Source organism: Physella acuta, unplaced genomic scaffold (assembly GCF_028476545.2).
Source record: "Physella acuta isolate Inbredline_101_S28 unplaced genomic scaffold, ASM2847654v3 ptg000078l, whole genome shotgun sequence".
NCBI classification, from domain to species: Eukaryota; Metazoa; Mollusca; class Gastropoda; family Physidae; genus Physella; species Physella acuta.
Window position 1 is genome coordinate 401,105 of NW_026731598.1, and position 20,526 is coordinate 421,630.

At 33.2% G+C, this 20,526-nt stretch overlaps 1 protein-coding gene across 3 annotated transcripts; it reads left to right on the plus strand.

Annotated features, from left to right (window-relative positions):
- The first annotated feature begins 1,910 nt into the window (after window positions 1-1,910).
- LOC131954478 (putative ATP-dependent RNA helicase DDX23) lies at window positions 1,911-20,025 on the plus strand. 3 transcript variants are annotated; one of them, XM_059318200.1, is made up of 16 exons: window positions 1,911-2,006; window positions 6,079-6,250; window positions 7,514-7,609; window positions 7,730-7,844; window positions 9,707-9,845; window positions 10,220-10,392; window positions 10,523-10,699; window positions 12,148-12,227; window positions 13,765-13,990; window positions 15,141-15,286; window positions 16,240-16,417; window positions 16,564-16,803; window positions 17,501-17,652; window positions 17,781-17,889; window positions 18,373-18,547; window positions 19,326-20,025. In XM_059318200.1, exons 2-16 carry the CDS (start codon window positions 6,093-6,095, stop codon window positions 19,550-19,552), a joined length of 2,391 nt encoding a protein of 796 aa, XP_059174183.1. In that variant the 5' UTR covers window positions 1,911-2,006; window positions 6,079-6,092; the 3' UTR covers window positions 19,553-20,025. The 3 variants fall into 3 exon arrangements, with proteins under 3 accessions (XP_059174183.1, XP_059174201.1, XP_059174194.1); XM_059318218.1 differs by having other exon boundaries at window positions 1,930-2,006; window positions 6,049-6,250; XM_059318211.1 differs by having other exon boundaries at window positions 1,946-2,110.
- Window positions 20,026-20,526: the final 501 nt, after the last annotated feature.

Below are 20,526 nucleotides of genomic sequence, written 5' to 3' on the forward strand. Positions count from 1 at the left end.
TTGTAAATTATTATGAAAATAAAAGTAGTTAAAGTAGTATTGTACCGTAACCCGTGCGGCGTCAAAGCGGCAAATGACAAAGCGACCCCGTCAAATCGACCCCGTCAAAAGGGCCAGCGACATATGGACCCCGTCATATAGGCTCCCGATAAAAGGGCCTCAGTCAATAAGGCTCCCGACATATAGGCTCCCGTCATTTAGTTTTTTGACAAAACGGCCCCCATCATTACGACTCCCGACATATGCGCTCCCGTCATTTAGTTTTTCGACAAAACAGCCCCCGCCATTACGACTCACGACTAATAGGCTCGCGTCATTTTCGCTCACGACAAATAGGCTCCTGTCAATTTGACTCCCTACAAAAGGACCACTGACAATACGGTTTCTGTAGAGACTAAGTCTCCAGGCAAAACGGTCTAATTGAATATGACACCTGCCATCAATATTTTTAGAGTTAGCTTATCCAACACTCTTATGTAATACAACGTATGCATCTCTGGTTCGGCAGGCCTAAATTTATATTATTTTATTTAGTATAAGAAAAAGTATGTTTTAATTTAAGGGTCATCTATCTATGACTTCCATATATGAGTCGATTGAAGGGCGGTTCCAACTAAAGTGTGTGGGGAGAGTGGTCCACGCTATACATCCCTACCTGCAGTATGCTTGTAGGTTATCAAAACAAAATGCCGTTACCCTGTAAACATCTTGTATATCATACATTTACACTTCAGTGCTCGCTTTTAAGCAACATATCTTCACTGTTGTAAATTAAACATTATCAAAACTTTAGAATTGGTGGAATTTAGCTGTTAAGGGCTAGATTTGTTTGTGATTTGATGTTTGTTCATGAAAAACAATTTCATGCAGCCATTTAAAAGAGGCCATAGCAGAGGCGTAGCGAGGGGGCGGGGGGGGGGGTGCGGACCGCACCGAGTGACACCATTTAGGGGGGTGACACCAAGGCAAAAAATAGCAAAATTGGTGCAAATTGAAAGTTCGAGGGGGGTGCAAATCGAAAGTTTGAAAGTTTGTCCCGGGGAAGGGTCGCTACGCCTCTGGGGGGTGACACCATTAAGTGCCGCACCGGGTGACACCCGACCTCGCTACGCCACTGGGTCATAGTGGTAGTGGATGTATGACAAAATGGTTACTTTTATGCCAATAGTGGTAATACGATTCATTTGTCTGGAGCCAATATGCACGGAGTCATTTTGTCGGAAGCCAATATATCGGGAGCCCTTTTGTCGGAGTCATTTTGTCGGAAGCCAATATATCGGGAGCCTAGTAGGTAATATGTCGTGAGCCCTTATGTCGGGAGCTAATATGTCCTGAGCTTATTTGTCGGGAGCCTAAATGTCGGGAGCCCATTCGTCGGGAGCCTATTTGTCGCGAGTCATTATGACAGCAGCCCATTTGACGGGAGCCAATAAGTCGGGGCCCTTTTGACGGGGCTATTTTGACGGGGTCGTTTTGTCGGGGGTCGATTTGACGGGGTCATATTAACGGGGCCGTTTTGACGGGGCCGAGTTGTCCCGGGCCGTTTTGGAGGTGCACCACCGTAACCTGATATTGATAGTACTGAAAAAATCATTTTTTAAAAGAAAAATTATGGATTTCAGTTTGGGAGAGGGTAGGATGAGCAAAAGCGTGAAGACCCCGCCCCCCCCCCCCCCCCCAAACACACACATACACAGTACACAGATTGTCTCCCAAAGATTTCACAGCATAAGTATGGCATTCGCCATCCTCTTTAACTGCTGAACATAGTAGGCCTATATACGCTTCCTCGTTTATTACGCTCCTGGAAAATATTATAATCTAAATCTTGAAATAGATCTAGATTCTAGATCTGTACATTTTATTATTTTAAAAGCTGCTCTATGATACTGCTATGGGCCTACTAAAACTTATCTCTTAATGCTGAAGTTCTATTTCCGGTTTACTGCAAAGTAAACCTATGCTGAACGATTAAAAATAAATATTCGAGTCTACCCAGTGTGACTGTGAGTGTAGAACTTAATACCTGTTAATACCATCATTCATACTATTACTAGACTAGATGATTAATCATCTGTAATCTAATCTAGGTTTCTAGATCTTGAATCTAGTAAGTAGATCTAATAGGTATTTGGGTAAGAGTCTAGATTCTAGAATCTAAATCTACTGATCTAGATTCTAGAATCTAGATTAGATCTAGATTCTAGATTGATCTAAAATCTAAATCTAATCTAGAAATTTAGATCTAGTTAGAAGAATCTGGCCCTACTGACAACCAAAATAAATACTCCATCCATGCCATGATAATTAAATAATTATTAACGAAGTGTCTACTCGGAAGATTTTTCTCCCCAACGTCTCCACTTAGTTGGCAAAAGATAGCCCTGCGCATGCGCAGTGACCTATGGCTAGGGTTAGGGCTAGAATGAGGGTTAGGATTAGGGATAGGGTTAGGGATAGGATTAGGGATAAGGATAGGGTTAAGGATAGGATTAGGGTTGGTGATAGGGTTCTGCGGTTGTAAACACACGCATGCGCAGTACCATCAAAAACATCTCCGCTAAGGCAAGTCGTAGTTTCTCTCCATTGCGCATGCGTATCGTATGCGTATCTTAGCCGGAATAAGAAAGTTAAGAATAAGAAAATTACAAAGTGACTACTCTGAGGAAGATTTTTCTCCCCAACGTCTCCACTTAGTCAACAAATGATAGCTCTGCTCTTACGCAGTGACCTATGGTTAGGTTATTAGGCGTTAGGACTAGCAGAAATGAATTAGGGTTAGGGAAAGGATTAGGGCTAGGGTCAAGGATAGGATTAAGAGATAGGGTTAGGGTTCTGCAGTTATAAACACACGCATGCGCAGTACCATAAAAAACATCGCTGCGATGGCAAGTCGTAGTTTCTCTCCATTGCGCATGCGTATCTTATTCCGGCTAGCATAGGCCATGATATTATTATCTGCCCTACGGCCTTACGGCTAGTAGTAGATCTAAGTACTAAAAGAAGTATAGTGGATCTAGATTTAGACTCTAGTAGTACTAGTAGTAACTACTAAACTATAGTATATAAGTATAATAGTCGGTAAAATCACAATATAGTGTCGTAAATTATCCGGTGATTTTTGTTGAGTTTCGTAAACATTCGTTACCGCAAACCATAGTTTATTTGACAGTTGAAATAAAAATAAAGATTTAATAGGCCTAAAGTCATGTGCATTAAATTAATAATTGTTTTAACTTAATTTAAAGTTTAATTGACAGAAAATTATTAACAGTTAGTAGGCCTAAATCTAAATTTTATTAATAAAGTCGAATGTATTAGGCCTATAGGCCTAATTATTTATTTATTTTTAAGAAACAGAAAAAAAACTTGCAGAAGATTTGCCACATCTTGATCTAGCTAGATTGAGTAAAATAAGACGATTAGATTTAGGCCTATAAAGTTAAAAGTAGATCTAGTAAGAAGAACTAGAACAATGTTTAGTAGCAGCAAAAATTAGCATATAGGTACACTTAAAATAATTAGAAATACAAAATAATTAGCAAAACAGTTTAAAATTCAACTAAAATTAATCCATGCACATTTTTAAACATTAGGCCCCTAGATCTATGTATTAAAAATAATATGGCGGAAAACAAATGATGGTTTACAGTATTATCGGTGGTTTCCGGAACGGCTCGGCAGACTACGCCATGGTTTTAAGGTTTTTTACTGCTGTACAATTCCGGAATAATAAAGGACGCAATATCGTCATTTTACCTAATGTTCACTAGATCTAGCTAGCGAGATTCTAGATCTTGTTTATTAGTAGTTAGTTTAGTACTAGATCTAACTACAAACTAACTAGTTAAGTAGATCTAGAATCTAGTTAAATCTAGTCCTAGTAGTAGTCAGAGAATCTAGATCTAGATCTAGAATCTAACTAGAATTATTCTAGTTTTAATGTTTTATAGCGTGGGTTCCCAAACTGTGGGTCTGGGGTCGTGGAGGGCTCACTGGGAGGGGGTCGCCAACTTGTTGACTAAACGGTAAACCGTAAACCTTAGCAGTAAAAATAAAATTCGGCTTTACTAATATCACTGGAAATGGAATAGAGAAAAAACAATACGCTAACAGTGCAAATTTGTTTTCAGTCATTAGTCTATGACCTTCAAAACTAAAACGTCATTTTGAGACGAGTCGTTCGAAACACACCAAAAAAGATATGGAGTTCTTTTGTTGGCATGAAGTTTGTTGGGAACGTCAGAGAATTGATTGAACAGGAAGTTTTCACTACTTTTCACTAAGGAAACACAGCATTAGTGCAAGCATCAAATGAAGTTGCATTAGAAATTGCCAAGCAAAGAAACCTCTCACACAATAGGAGAGATTTTTTTTGGGGATTCCAGTGCAGTAAAGATGCAACAAATAGCTCTGTCTAATAATGCTATTCAGCAGCTTTTAGCTGACATGTCCGTAGATGTTTAAAGAACAAATTGTGAATGAAATCAAGTTTTCACTATTGTTTGCAATTGCTTGTCTTTGTGAAATATATTCATTCAGATAATAGTAAAGAAGAGTTGTTGTTATGTGATATCATGGAGAAAATAAATACGTATTTTCAAACTGGTTGATTAAAATGGGAAAACGACTGTGGGGTTTGTATGAATGGTGCGCCATGTTGGATAAAAATCAGTCTTTCAGAAAACAGATTTAGCTCTCTAACCAAGGCAAATTCACTAGTATGCCCTCGCCAGCAAGACTTCCGACTCCATTGTTAATTAAAGTCGTAAATTATATTAATCCTGGAGCCCTAAACACCAGTGTGTTTAAAGAATGTGCAAAGACATGAATAAAGATCATGAGGTTCTGCCTTTCTACACTATAGTACTCTGGCTATCAAAAGGAAATGTGAATCGTGTACGCTGGCTGTCAAAAGGAAATGTTGTAAATCATGTTTTTGAATTGAAAGATGAAATCAAGTTGTTCTTGTAACAACAAAGAGTGGTTGGAGAGAGTAGCATACCTATCAGATATTTTTGAACATCATCTCTTTTCTTGATTATCAAAGCTGCAAAATTGGTGAAGAAAAATAATCTGATTGTGAGGTAAATAAAAATTTGAACAAGGAGATTTTTAGGCATCTTGAATCTCTTGGAATTGAACTGGCGCGTTATTTCTCTTAGCTGAAAGAAGAAGAATCTGCATTGACACATAACCCATTCTCTACTTCCCTTGATGTTGCGAGCATTCAAGATGAATTACAAGATGGATTCTTAAATTTGAGGAATGATTCCTGGTCAGATGAAAAACTGCTCACACAGTTTTGGTGTAGTATACTCCATTCATACCAAAACGTGAAATTGTCTTTCGAGTTTTAGTTCCTTTTGTGTCTACATATCTTTGCGGGAATAGATTTTCAACACTTCTCCAATAAAAAACAAAAAAATAAATAAATTAAATGTTGAGAATGACATAAGGTTGGCGTTAACAAAAACTCAACAGCGAATGTTGAGTCTAGTTAATAGCATGTAATTTTGCTCATCGTATGAAAATACAGTTATCAAGAATAATTCATATTGAAGTCTACTAGAAAATTGTATCTAGTACTTATTAATTTCCTCACTAATTTCAACTTTTCTATGGGGGTCGCGGGTTATTTACTTTTTATATATAATATAAATAGTTTGGGAACCACTGTTTTATAGAATCTAAATCAAAATCAGAACTAAATTCTAAATCCTAAGTCTGCTAGTGATTCTAGCTTTTAGACTAGTAACTAGTTCTTATCTAATAGTATTATAGTAATAACTAAGATTATAATATTGAAATAATTCAATTCTACATCTACTCTAGATTCTAGATCTACTAACTTAACTAACAACTACACCTAGATCTAGTAGTTTGAAAATAAGTTTGTGATGTTTTTATAAAACTTGAATTACTTTGCAGTTTGCATGGGTTGAGATTGAAAATTGACTCAACCCCTTTCCTACCCCCATCCCCAGCTTGTAAAAATATTTCACCTTTTTCCTGAGACAGGTGGTTACATAATTTTTATGTTACCAGCTCCCTAATCTGTTTTGTTTTTATTTCTAGATTAGAATATAGTAATGAGTCCAGGAGCACGTTCTCGTTCTCGAAGTCCCATAAAGACTGACACGAGGATTGATTCAGAAGATCTAAAAAAGAAAGACACGCGTAGAGAAAGATCACGGTCTAAAGAACGAAATAAAACCAAATCTAGGCACAGATCAAAGAGCAGAGAAAGGTACTTTTACTCAGCACATTTTGTAGCACCTCTTAATGTATTAATTATTATTTTTAGTTATATTATATTATTGCAGTGCTGGTTTAAAAAACCAGAATGGGTGTTTCTATCGGGTCCTATTTTAACAATTAAAAAACCAGAATGGGTGTTCCTATTAATTTCTATTTTAACAATTAAAAAACTAGAATGGGTGTTTCTATTGGGTTCTATTTTAACAACTAAAAAACCCACTGCTGTACAATATCTTCATGACTTTTTTTGCACATTTCAACACAAGCAAAGATTGTATAAGTTATAAGATAAGGCCACATTTCTATTGACATATACTAATGATATGTTAAGTGGATGTATCACATTTGTATGAGAAAAACTGATTGGTTATAATATAATCTAAATATTTTTAAAAAGTAAGAATGTGTGTTACTGTGTTTGTCTTTTATGCATTACTAAATGGTTCATCTGATTGCCATGAAACTTTTTGAGATTACTCCTGGAAACTCTGGAAAGGTTCTTGCCCAGAATTTCCAAGTGGCTACCTTAGCACCTGGGATCCACCGCTTGTGTGTCCTGCACAAAGGGTTATGGGTGCTAGTTATTTCAAAGTTCAAGCTGCACTGGGCACTTTCGCCTGCACCCTGGTGTTAGAGTTCTTTGGTGCCCCCAGGCTCTTCCATGAACACTATGGAATGAGGACCCAAAATGAAATTTTAAATTAGGCAGTAATTTCCTTTACAAACTGAAAAATGTTCTTTATTCATTTTTTATTTAATTATGCTTGATTTTTCAATTTGAAGTGCTAATTTATTATAAATTTTAAAGTTATTTCTCAACATTTGGTCTAAACAATGAACATTGTTTTATATCTGTATCATCAGCTGTTAGTAAAACTTTTTTTAAGTCGAACCAAATTCTTAAACAGTCTTACATGGTGGTTTAATATTTTGCAAATAGTATGTTTTTTTTTCTATTGCATTATAGAAAATAAATAGCAAATATGTTTTGTAAATTAGAGGATTAATATCATAACTTCTAAAATAAAATTTGTGAGTGAAACTTTGGTTGATACATTTTTCACTCTGAATCTGCTGTGAATTATGCATGGTCTACCAGCAATCAGATGGAAGTGCAGAACTTGTTAGTATTTTTTTTTGTGTATGCTAATATTTCTCTGTGACTACAAAAATTAATATTTATAAAATTTATAAAGTAGATGTTAAAGTGAGGCTATTTTCATGAAAATGTTTGTTATGTTAAATTTTTCAGAAAGCGCAGCAGAAGTAAAGAGAGAAAAAGAAACAGAAGTCATAGTAGAGAAAGAGACAAGAACAAAAGAAAAAGATCTCATTCTCCGAAGATAAAGTAATTACTTTAATAATAACTGTTTTCTGTATAAGTAATCCTACGGATGAAGGAAAAAAAAACTACTTGTATCGATTATAATTTTATATGTGCTACAGTATCAAGTTTTGTTTGTTCTAGAAACAAAGAAGAAGAAGAAGATAATGAAAATAAAAAAAGAGCAGACAAGAAAGTACCATTATCGTTGGAGGAGCTACTTGCCAAGAAAAAAGCAGAGGAGGCAGCCTTAAGCAAGGTACAATATGATGGTTACTATGCGTCATAAAAACTTTACTCACTTAGCTAAGTAATGTCCAGTTTTTCCTTTATTGTATTTTGAATAGTGATTGAAAATAATGACTAAAATGTACATTTTTATTCAGTAGTTAGTGTATTTTTGGCTAAAAAAGTTAAATAAAATATCCTGTAGGTATTCTATTGATATTTTGTTTCAGTGTTGAGAAAATCAGTTCATAAAAATTAATGGTTTACACAGCATTTGCAGTTTTTAAGCATATTTTGTCTAAGAGGTTGTGAGAACATTCAGTTCACAAAATTTTAAAAAATGTCTAACCTGCAATGGTTGAATTTCAGTATATGCTGTTGATGTAGAATATACCAACAAAAAGGCTGGATCAGAGTTTATAAATATCCTGAAGTTAATTAATAGGCAGATATAAAAATATCAGTTGCAAGGGTTCAAGTTAGGAAATAAATTTGTTCCTTAATCATGCTTGTAAGTCAAATTACTCTTATCTCAAAGCAAATTTCCTAAATGCCACATGGGCGTTTCAGCCCCCAAATGCCACACATTTGTTTTAGTTTCCTGTTTTATAATAAGAAAAATATATTTATAAGCTGCAAATGTTGTATAAAACATGATATAAGAGATTGTAAAGAAATAAACTGGTTTTGTAAAATGTATGTACTTGAGAGGTGTAGGATGGAGGAAATAGAGTGAGGAGTTTCACTTTGTTCACTTGCTTGCTACACTATTAATAATAATATGCTCTTTAGATCACTTGAATTCACTTACTCTTTACAGTTGTAAATCTACACTTTATTCTTAGACTTTATGACAGTTGACTAAACATTATTATTGCTTTTCTATTCACTGGTCTTTATCTTTTTTGCCACACTTTCCTCACTTCCACTTGTACATTGTTTTTTTTTTTAAATTGTCTAAGGAGGTTTGTTTCTTCCTCCCTTTCAGAATTTTGGGAAAATGAATTAGTCAAGTGTCATAAAATATCTCTGATACAGGAATAGTTGCAACTTTTTTGGGGTGTTTCTTTTCCATGAACTGTGAAATTACAATACTAGTTCCTTGTATCTCATATTTTGCGCAAGTTTCAAAGCATTGCTCCCTCGATGGCTAGTATCTAAATTGTATATCAGGACATTGTATGTCAAGGTACCACTTTATTTGGATGGACAAAATGGCAACGTCAAATAACTATTTTTTTTTTTCCATACATAACTGTTTATAACTTATCATAATAAGCTTTATTTAAAACTGCCTTCTCTGGTCTTTTCTTGATGCTTTATATTTTAAATTAAGTGGGATTGGGCTCTCCTAAACTTTCTTGTATATTTGTATTTAACAGTAAGGGCTGGGATGGCACTTAACAGTGTAGTAGCACTATAGGAATATAGCTTGTGGCAAAAGTTTTTAGAGAAAACACATAGAGGCGAAAAGTTTTTTTTTGCTAAAGATTTTTGAGCAATCGGAAACAGTAAATATCCCTTCTGGTTAACAGAAATTTACAGGAGCTGATGTGTTTTGTGAGACATTTTATCCACCTAACTGTTTTTTCAACTCTTTATTTTGATTTTTTTACATGGAACATTTTTCTTTCTTATTATGAACTCAATTCAGGTGGTAACTTATGTTTGTGTATCTAATGTTCAACCATTCTATATAACAGAAAGTTAGATATAATTATATCTTATGTACTTTCTAATACTGAAGTGCTACCTTCTAACTTAAAGGTGATTAAATAAATGAAATGCTATTTTGAGGTTATAGACGTATAAGTATTAGAAAATAAGTTTTTTCTTTATGGCAAGCAGCCTAATGTGTAGATTATAGTCTGGATTCTTTTTATTTTTATACAGCCGAAATTCTTAACCAAAGAGGAACGAGTAGCAGAAGCTTTGCGTAAACGTCAGGAAGCTGCAGATGAAGCTAGAAGGAAAATGGACGAAGAAAGAAAAAAGCAGATAGACTTCATTAAAGCTGCCAAAGAATCATCAGGTTTTCTCTTACTCCTTGTATTCATTTTATTTTCTGACCCTACTTGACTATACTTGAAGTGGTTAACCTATCTGACCAGTAAATAAACGGGTCCTACCTAGCTAACCATTATAGGAACTGGCCAGCCTATCTGACTATTACTTGAACTGTACAAAAATGATTGAACTTTACAAATGACTAGTTTTAAAATGTTGACATAGTGCCACAATAAAAATACAAGTTTTATGTATTTTTTCAGACCACCCAGATTTATTTATGATCAAAACACCTCATTTCCAATGACTCCACTGTACATTTAAATTTTACTTTGTTTTGTATATTGAGATTGGAAATCTATTTATATCGGAGTTGTTTATTCTTGTCAATTTTTTTAGATGATCGGGATAGAGACAGGGATAGAGAAAGGGACAGAGAGCGAGAAAGAGAACGAAGAGAACGTCAAATGAGAAGAGAAAAAGATGCGAAAGAAGAAGGAGCTGGAGAAGACAAAACTGTCACCAAAGTTAAAGATGTTAAAGACAAAGACAGAGAATCTGAAGCAATACGTGTATGATTTTATTTTATAATTGAAAATATTCATGTTTTATTTTAGACTATAAATTAAAAATATTAATTAAATTATAACTAAAATAGACTTAGCAATTAATTGATGCTTATTTATACTGTTCTCACTGTAGGAGCGCTATTTGGGAATAATTAAAAAGCGTAAACGTATACGTCGACTAAATGATCGTAAGTTTGTTTTCGACTGGGATGCCGGTGATGATACTTCAAATGACTACAACCAGTTGTATAAAGAGAAACATCAGGTACAGTTCTTCGGAAGAGGAAACATTGCTGGTATTGATATCAAGGTGAGTTTTAATGTGATATATTTATGGTAGCTAGCTTTTACACTTTCTACCAAAAATGTGTAGTAAAAATAGAAAAACCATTTGATTTCTCTGCCCAATAGTTTGGCTTTATCAGGACAAAACAGATAATGAAGTTATTTTTTTTGAATGAGCTTAATGTGCTTATTTCTTCTACAATCTCACAGTATTAAATTAAAAATAACTGCATTGTAATGTATGCCAAAGTAAAAAAATGTATCAATGCCAACATACAAAATACCAAGGGAGATAAAAACGTTTTTGTTTATATTTACAAATAGCCAACAATGCTAGATAAGATACTTTGATTTGGGAATCCTGTTCAAGTAAATTTAAACCACATATTGGTGATATTGGACTTTATTTATATGTGAATTCGACATTAAACTGAATTATAGTTAACTATGCATATAATTATAGAGAAATGTAGGGACACATTTTTTTCTCTGAAAATTGTAATAATATTTTTATATAAATCGGTGTTAAAATTATATCACTATGAAGGTCAACATTTCTGCTTTCTATTTAAGTTTTTTATTATTTCAAGACAAAAATATTTTAATTTAAAAAAAATGTAAAAACTTTTAAAAACTATATTAAGCACATTTAACTCTTTAAGCCCGTAATTATTTTCACATTTTACCAGAATTTTTTTTTTCAGTACCCCTGTGGCTAAACGACCAATATCTTTTTACCCATTGATTTAAACCCCACACATTGATAAAAATGAATTGTAATTGAATGCCCTACACACTGATATAAATTTTAAATAATTATTTATTTATTGAAGAAAGATAATTACTTAGTTTTAAAGAAGAAAAAATACAGAGTTGATTTTTTTCGGGCAAAAATACGCTTCAATTGGGAAAATTAATGATAAGAATTACTTTTCATGGGTTCTTATCCATAGAAAATGAAAGAATGTCCATTTTTCTACAAAAATTATGGATCAGATTAGTCTTAGTATAAAAACTTTAATTTTGGTTAATTTTATAATGCTGCGACGTAATAGTTTAGACGTGGCTGCTGAACGGCATTCCGCAGTGTTAAAAAATGCCGTTTTGCGAGTTGTTTTACAAAAAAAATTCTATAAAATACAAAATCAACCTAACGTGAAAACTACAAGAAGTAAATGCAATGAAAAATGGCTGCTCTAGCGTTATCATGACCTAAATTTACTATTAAAAACTTGGATCCTGAACAAAAACGAATTTAATAGAGAAAATTTTATCGAACGCTGGGAGCGTTACAGTCTTAAAGGGTTAAATTACATGGGAGTATTTCAAAATTTAAAAAAATGTTTTACTCATGTCATTAGTATATTTTGTTTTATTTTATTGTGCTTTACATACATATATGTAATGGATCAGCTTTGCATTTTATTTTCTATAATAAATGTATTAAAGTAATCAAATTTTGTTTGCCATTAGGCCCAGAAAAAAGACCAATCCAAATTTTATGGTGACCTCATGGAGAAAAGAAGAACTGAGGCAGAAAAAGATCAGGAAAAGTATGTTCATTATTACACTTTTAAAAAAATTAAGAATATAGGCTACACGTTTATTTCCAAAACTGTAATTACATGATGTACAGTTGGACTCTTTGGACATCCGCTCCAAATGCTCCTGCTTCATCTGCCATCTGTTATAGCATACACAGTAAAGCAAACAAGGCTGTTAGGTTCATTGACTCAAAAAATTTATTGCCAAACTCAAATGACTAGCCTATAGGCATGTCACTGTAACAATTTGTACAGAATAAGGTCATATAGATTTAAAAAAAAAATATTTTAGAATAATCTATATATATAATTCTCTTCTGGGAGCCGTTAGAAAACAAGCTGAAAGAGCCTCCTTGCAGTCCCCTCTCTTTCTCTCTATCACTATCACTACCACCCCCACCCCACCCCCACATTGTCTGGTGAGCTGTGGTCACGCTGTTTACATTTTACAATCATAGAGACGGGTTTGGTGATGGCTATTAGGGGCAGATAATTTAGTTTGAAACGATTTTAAACTTAGAGGAGGTAACTAAGAGGAGGCTGCTTTCACATGGAAGGGGGGGGGGAGGGGGGTTTAGTGTTTTTAAGCAAATATTTTCAGTGGCAGCATTGGTACTGTCGAATTCACAAATTTTAAAATACTGAAAAGTAGAAAAAAAAACTAAATAGCGGTGTATGATACGCAGCAGGTCGGCTCGTCTGTTCATAAATTATTTTACTTCTGTCTATAAGCCTAATCAACTGGGCTTAGTGCTGACCACACTATTTCATCATATGCAGAGGTCATAGAAACAGGTGAACTCTACTTCACTTGCCTCATAGACCTTTAATCCTAATAGTAAAATAACTCTGTTTATGATGTCCACATGAAGGTTCAGTTGAATAAATCAACTTCTGTGCCCATTTGGATTTAGGGGTGGGGTGTCGATTTTGCTGTCCACATTGAATTTAACTTTAAAATACTTACAGCAGACAAAGCATTTTAACACCATTGCTTCATGTTTAAAATAGATAACTACTCAAGAAGCAATGCAATTACAGTGCCTAGAGTCTGTATTTATAAAAATGAATACCTCTGTGATGGGAAATAATGAAGGAAATGAAATGTGGGGGATTTTGTATAGAACCATAGGATATTATATGTTTAAAACTTTACTTCCATCCAAAAAATTAACATTTAAAACCCTGTATCAGTTTTTTGTAGATATTGAGGGTTTTTAGATTCTACTGTTAATATTAACATATAGGATGTGTGTGAACAGGGCAGTTAAGTTCCCTTTCTAGACCTAATGATCATAGGGCAGATAAAATAGAGTTCATTTTGCCACCTTTACTTACCCTAACATGTCAGATACCCATCATGGACACAATGCAGACTCAAGTCGGTCTGAGATCTAACTCGAGACTTTCGGTTTAGCAATCTACCATTCTACCACTCAACCACACTGAAAGGGCAGAGGGAATCTAAATTGTTTGTGGTTGTCATAAATCATGGGTAGCCCCTAAACATACTTAAATTAATAAATTGATCTATATTTCTTATTAGGAAACGTCTCAAAACTGTGGCATCAAGAGAAGCTAAGCAAAAATGGGATGATCGTCATTGGTCAGAAAAACCTGTGGAGGATATGGTGGAGAGAGATTGGCGTATTTTTAAAGAAGATTTTAACATAAGTTGTAAAGGCGGACGGATTCCAAACCCCATTCGGTTTTGGAAAGAAGCAGATCTTCCCAAAGAGCTTTTGGATATCATTGATGAAATTGGATACAAGGTCAGAATAAAACTATGTACAATAAGCAATTCAAATAAACCTCTTTCTTATTAAAAATTCTTAGTAGGAAAAAGTGAAAAGTGACATTAATGTGAAGAACTGAAAAACACACAGTGCATCCAATTTCCTGAGATGTTTTTGGTTTACAACCCTATATTACCAACTCTTTCTCTCTCTATCATTTTCCGAGGCTATGAAATCAGTTTCTTCAGTGATATATAATGATAGGGACTCAGGTTGAAAATAATATGCTGGATGTATTAAATGTATAAATTTAAAGAAGGAAAATAAAGGCATATTCGAATGTAGAAACACATTTTTAATTATGCATTTGGAAAAGTGTTTATAGTTGTGACAAGAACGCTCTAGAGAAGATACAAGTAACACAAAAACAATGGCGTCACATGTTTAAACTACGGAACATACACTACACTAATGGCGTCATTGATTGTGGGGAAAAAAATATAATTAAACATCAAATGACACACAATACTCATGATGTTATCTTGAATAAGATTCGCTTCCCACATCTTCATATTTTAGAATATGAAGAAATGAACTATTTCATACAAATTTGATTTAGAGCTATAGATCCTACTTATCAAGACATTCGCTATGAAATTTATACAATTTTCTCAGCCAAAGCTATTAAAAATTACTTTTAAAAAACACAACATAAATACCATTGAACAGCCAGGTTTTGAACTAAATAATTTAAGTCTCTTGATCAGTGTGTCATTTAATATGGTGTTGTGTTGACTAATAATGTAAATAATTTGGTTTTAATTTTTCAAATAGGTATTGGTAATCTATTATATTTTAAATGTTGGTTTTTTAGTTATTTCTTTGCTTTGTCACTGATATTGTTCAACGTGTAGTAAAGCCCATTGCGTTTTGACCAATAACTATTTTATAGATTATTTTACTCAAACAAGTATAGCATTAAAAATGTATAGGCCTATAACTCACATTTAATGAGTACCAATGGCTAACTTAAGAAAAAAGCACTTAAATGGAAAGATAGAAAAATCCTATGATTTTTAATGCCTTCAAGTGCTCCACATTTAATTCTGCTTTGGGCACTTAAGTCTGAATATTATGCAAAATTTTGTATTATTTATGTTTTATCATTTTGTTAACCCTGCTTCAGGAACCAACACCAATTCAAAGACAAGCCATACCTATTGGTCTTCAGAACAGAGATATAATTGGTGTTGCAGAAACAGGCAGTGGTAAAACTGCTGCTTTCCTTATTCCATTATTAAAATGGATTATGGGTCTTCCTAAAATTGAAAGGTTTGCTTTAATTTTAAAATGTGTTTTAAATTTATTAGCCCATATTTTAACTAAGCTTTTTATTTAAAAGAGACAGATATGTATTTTAAAAAAATTAATTTATATACAAATATATATATCAGTGGTTCTTACCCTTTTTAAGCAACATCATTGTGTTCAAAGAACAAAAGAATTAAAATATTTTTTTCACACAAAAATATCAGAAATATTTACTGCAAATCAGACACCAGTTCAGAAATGCGCTCCTTCACCTTGAATTCAGCGAACAATGTGTTCTTGTATTTTCCATTTTCAGGCAGCTTAAAGAAGTGTTCTCTTAGTTTTGCCTGTACTAGAATAGAATTGCATAACCTGGCATTGCAAATCATGCAGTTAGGACTCTGACTCCCATCAAGTTCTTGTTATATATCTAAATCTATATTGTGCATATTAGCCCAACCACTTTCTTTTTTTTTTGCTCGACATGTTAGTATGGATTAAAATATTAAGAAATAAATCACACTACACACCAACACGACAGTCACATTTTGACAACTGGGGCACATGTTTGTCACAGCACGTATATATAATCAACTAGTGCCTGTATAAATGACGTTGACAAAATTTTGAATTTGTTTCGTGGCATCAAGGTTTTCTCGTTATTGAAATATGATACTGATACGTCTCACTTCTCTCTGACGCATTATATTACTATGTTGTATTTGAACTGTCATCAGCTGTTCAGTTGTCGACCCTAACGAAACCTGATCGCAAATCATATGAGTGAGGTGTGTTTCTTGATCTCTGTTGAACTCATGAGACTGACTCACTCATTAAACACAGGTTGAGAACCACTGATATATATGTGTGTGTGTATATATATATATATATATATATATATATATATATATAAATATAAATATGTATAATGTATAAAGAGGTCTCTATATATATTGTTATTTATATTATTTTAGAATGGAAGATGCTGATCAAGGGCCATATGCTATAATTTTAGCCCCAACCCGCGAGTTGGCTCAACAGATAGAGGAGGAGTCCATAAAGTTTGGTAAAAACCTTGGCTTTCGAACAGTATCTATAATTGGTGGTATTTCAAGAGAGGAACAAGGCTTTAAATTACGACAGGGCTGTGAGGTATTTGTCTTATCAACTCATTATGTTCAAATAATAATAGTATAATGTTTAACTTTTTTTATTCATGTGCTTGTTAGTTTTCAATTTATTATCATTGTATTTCACTGTACTGACATAGCCTTTTTTACTTTCCTAAACTTGTTTAGATTGTCATTGCTACACCTGGTAGATTAATTGATGTGCTTGAGAACAGATACTTGGTGTTGAATCAGTGTACTTATGTTGTGATGGATGAAGCTGACAGAATGATAGACATGGGTTTTGAGCCTGAAGTCCGCAAAATTCTAGATTATTTACCTGTGACCAATGAAAAACCAGACACAGAGGAAGCAGAAGATGACTCAGTAATGTTGAGAAATTTCAATACCAAGAAAAAATATAGACAAGTAAGTTTAGTTTTGGTCATCTTACAATTTTAACACCCATTACTCTTGCCTTGAAACAATTTCATGGCAGTTATGTATTTATTTATTTGCTTTGGGTAAAAATCAAGTGCTAAAACTATCTAAAATGTTTTTTAAACCTGCAATAAACCTTGGCTTAAAAACTAAGTAACCCTTAATAGACTTGTGTTTTTTGGTCCAGTTCATATCTCATTCCACCCTACCCACTTTATCAAGTTATACATCAACTGTGGGATTTTTAGTTAAACTCAGACCAAGTTAAACTCAGACCATGTGAGGAAGCTATTGAATGATGCTACTCTTTAAAAGGCTAATTGCACTTGGACAGTATATCTCTTGATTAAACCTACTGTTTTTGTACAAAGCATAATCAGTTGCAGGCAATCATAATTTTCAAAAATCTTTATTTTTACTCACGTTACATATGTGTTTTGTTCGAGGATTATCTCTAGCTAAAACAGGAATATACTGTTTGGATATATTGGTGACATTTGTTTGTTTTCTTTAGTTTTCTTTATGTGCTCACAATATAGGTCTATCAGTTTCATTAAAAAAGCACCAAGTGTTCTTTAGCCTATTATGCTGATAAACTTTGTATTTATGTACACTAAAATTTAATACCTCATATGACTCCAATAAATATTTGTGAAAAGTATTCTTTTGTATTATATTTTGATAGACTGTTATGTTCACTGCAACTATGCCCCCAACAATTGAGAGACTTGCTAGAACTTTCTTAAGGCGTCCGACAGTTGTGTACATTGGTAATATAGGCAAACCCGTGGACAGAGTAGAACAAATTGTCTACATGGTTAGCGAGAATGAAAAGAGGTGAGAAGTTTATGTATTTTTATTCATTTAAATGAAATAAGGTTAAATAAAAACATTTTGTAATGCAATGCTATCAGTTTAATTGTGTCAGTTTATTTCAATCTGTATTCGTTATTTTCTGATTTTAGGAAGAAACTTGTTGATGTACTCAACAAAGGCATTGACCCTCCAATCATTATTTTTGTCAACCAAAAAAAAGGTGCAGATGTCCTGGCTAAGTCTTTGGAAAAAATGGGTGTAAGTTATATTTTGATATAGCGGCATAATAATAAATTTTGTCAATGTCAATGATTATGTCAATGTAGCTAAAATAAAATTTTAACATCAGATAAATCAAATGACATATTTTACTATATGAATACAAATTTGCAAGAGATTTTAGTCTATAAAGTGTTTGCATAATCTGACAAAATAACATGTCTTGTCTACTATCATTTGTTGTAACAGTTTTTTTTAAATCTCAGCCAGTATGGCAGTAAAATTATTTAGTTATTTGCGATCTTTACAAGTTTAAAATGAATATGGTGAGCAATGAATGTGAATATTGATATTAACTGTAATACAAGTGTTTTCTTTCATAAATTAACCTAGGCTAACATTACCAATATGACTTACACTACCTTCCAAACATGCAGTCCCCTATCTTAATTTGAAATGCTTCCATAATGTTTTATTTATTCTTCTTCTTGTTTGTTAATCAAGAGTTAACTTTCATTGCAGTACAATGCTTGTACTCTTCATGGTGGCAAAGGTCAGGAGCAGAGAGAGTTTGCTCTTGCTAGTCTTAAAGGAGGCTCCAAAGAAATTCTTGTGGCTACTGATGTTGCAGGTCGTGGTATCGACATTAAAGACGTTTCAATGGTTATCAACTATGATATGGCCAGAAATATTGAAGGTTTGGATTTTTATTCACTACTGGTGTATCTTGTATTTTAATTTGTAAATCATAAACCATTTATAATGTCACAAATAAGTAATTATTAAATTCTAATGTAGTCTTTATTAATTGTAACAGAAAGTATGTTACATTATTTGAAACTTTTTTTAGAGGAACATTTTTTTTTAATTTACGAATTTATAGCAATTTTTATGTATTTTGAGTGGGGAAGGTGGCAGGGTTTTTTGTCCATGTAGATGTTCATATGTTAAATTTCAACTATACAAAACTTTTTTTTTTTACTTTGAACTATTCTTTCCAAAAAAGAACCAAGTTTTTTAATGCATCATTTTTGGTTTGACATGGCAATTGAAATCTTTACAATAAAACAAGCAATGTAGATTTCTTCTTTCAAAACATTTTATTTAATATTTTTAACACATTCTTCCAATAGTTGATTTGGTACTTAAGGATAAATTACAAAAATTATCAACGTTGCAGTATTACAACTTAAACTTACACAGTTGAATCAGTATTTTAAAAATATTTTAAGAGAACTATCATATTTTGGATGGATATCCACAACTGGGGTTGTGTGTTTATTTAAGGTGGTTAATGGAGGACCACAAAATGTCCACTGTTGTAGCTGAAAAACAGTAGATTAATATATAATCCATTTAAATCCATTTATTGGTATTAATCAGCTTATTATGACAAATTATTTCAGTTGATTTGATGAGCTATTGTCTGTAAAAGAAAATACCCTCTATAATTGTTTTAAAATGATCTATTTCAGACTATACTCATCGTATTGGTAGAACAGGGCGAGCTGGCAAAGAGGGTGTTGCTGTTACATTTATTACAAGAGAGGATAATGCCACCTTCTATGATCTCAAACAAGTTCTTCTGCAGAGCTCTGCTTCTTCTTGTCCCCCCGAGCTGGCTAATCATCCAGATGCACAGCACAAGCCAGGCACGGTTGTACAGAAAAAAAGAAAGGATGAAAAAGTTTACATTACATAAATATTAATTTCTGTTTGATCTGATTACACTTTCAAAATCTGAATTCATTGTTCATTTTGATTCAAATAAATCTAATAACTCCCTTAGAGGGAACTAAAAATGATTGAAAGTTTGGACTTAGGAGTGCTTCCTTTTTTGCTGCAAGTTACATGCCATAGGCATACTGAGAGGCAGGTTTACACAAATTGTTCCATTTTCTCTGCAGCCAATAAAGCACACTAAGAAGACATACACACATGCTTTTTCTTTTCACTATTTTAAATGAAATGAAAGCAGCACTTGCTTTAAATGACAGTTCTGTGTAATCTTTCCTTTAATTTTGTATGAATCTTCTTCTAAAACATGTACATCTAAGTATAATGATTGTGTGTTTTGCTATCTTCTGACTTCACATACCACAAGTAATGTAAAACGAAATGATACTGTATGTTTTTGTAAAAGTGAAAATAAATGGTTATGTTTTTGGAACTCGAGGTTTTGTGTTGAATTGAACTCTTGTTTATTGTACTAGATCCTTTTATTCTATCTGGACAATTTTATATGAATATTACCAGTTTTTCAATTAGTAAATACGCAATGTAAAGTGCTACTACAGTAAATAAAAAAATTATAAATATTCAATTCCCCCACTCAACACAAGCGACACATCATATTGACATCCCTTTTACCACCATGTAGTACATCTAAAATAATTTAGTCTTCAACCTCTTTCCATAGTGACATCCTTTATTTGAATGGGTTACCCCTTTGCAGTAGTTTGCCACTAAGCTTTAATGATAGAAGATTGAATGTGCTTATTTTAAAAAGAAAACATCATTTAAGTTTATTAAATGCGTAATTTTAAAAATTGGTCATGACTCTACCAGCTATTGACACTATTCCACATAATTCTAAAGGTTTGTGTGTTTTAAAAATTTTTTAAAAGTTCATTTTAAAGCTCTTACTGATGAATGTCAATCTGAACATGTCAATCA

What these genes read in the sequence shown, in the direction of transcription:
- LOC131954478 (XM_059318200.1), top strand. Translation starts at nt 6,093, where the DNA reads ATGAGTCCAGGAGCACGTTCTCGTTCTCGAAGTCCCATAAAGACTGAC. An exon ending in AATTACGACAGGGCTGTGAG is followed by an intron (nt 16,418 to 16,563) that starts GTATTTGTCTTA and finishes AAACTTGTTTAG; the next exon opens with ATTGTCATTGCTACACCTGG. An exon ending in CCAAGAAAAAATATAGACAA is followed by an intron (nt 16,804 to 17,500) that starts GTAAGTTTAGTT and finishes ATATTTTGATAG; the next exon opens with ACTGTTATGTTCACTGCAAC.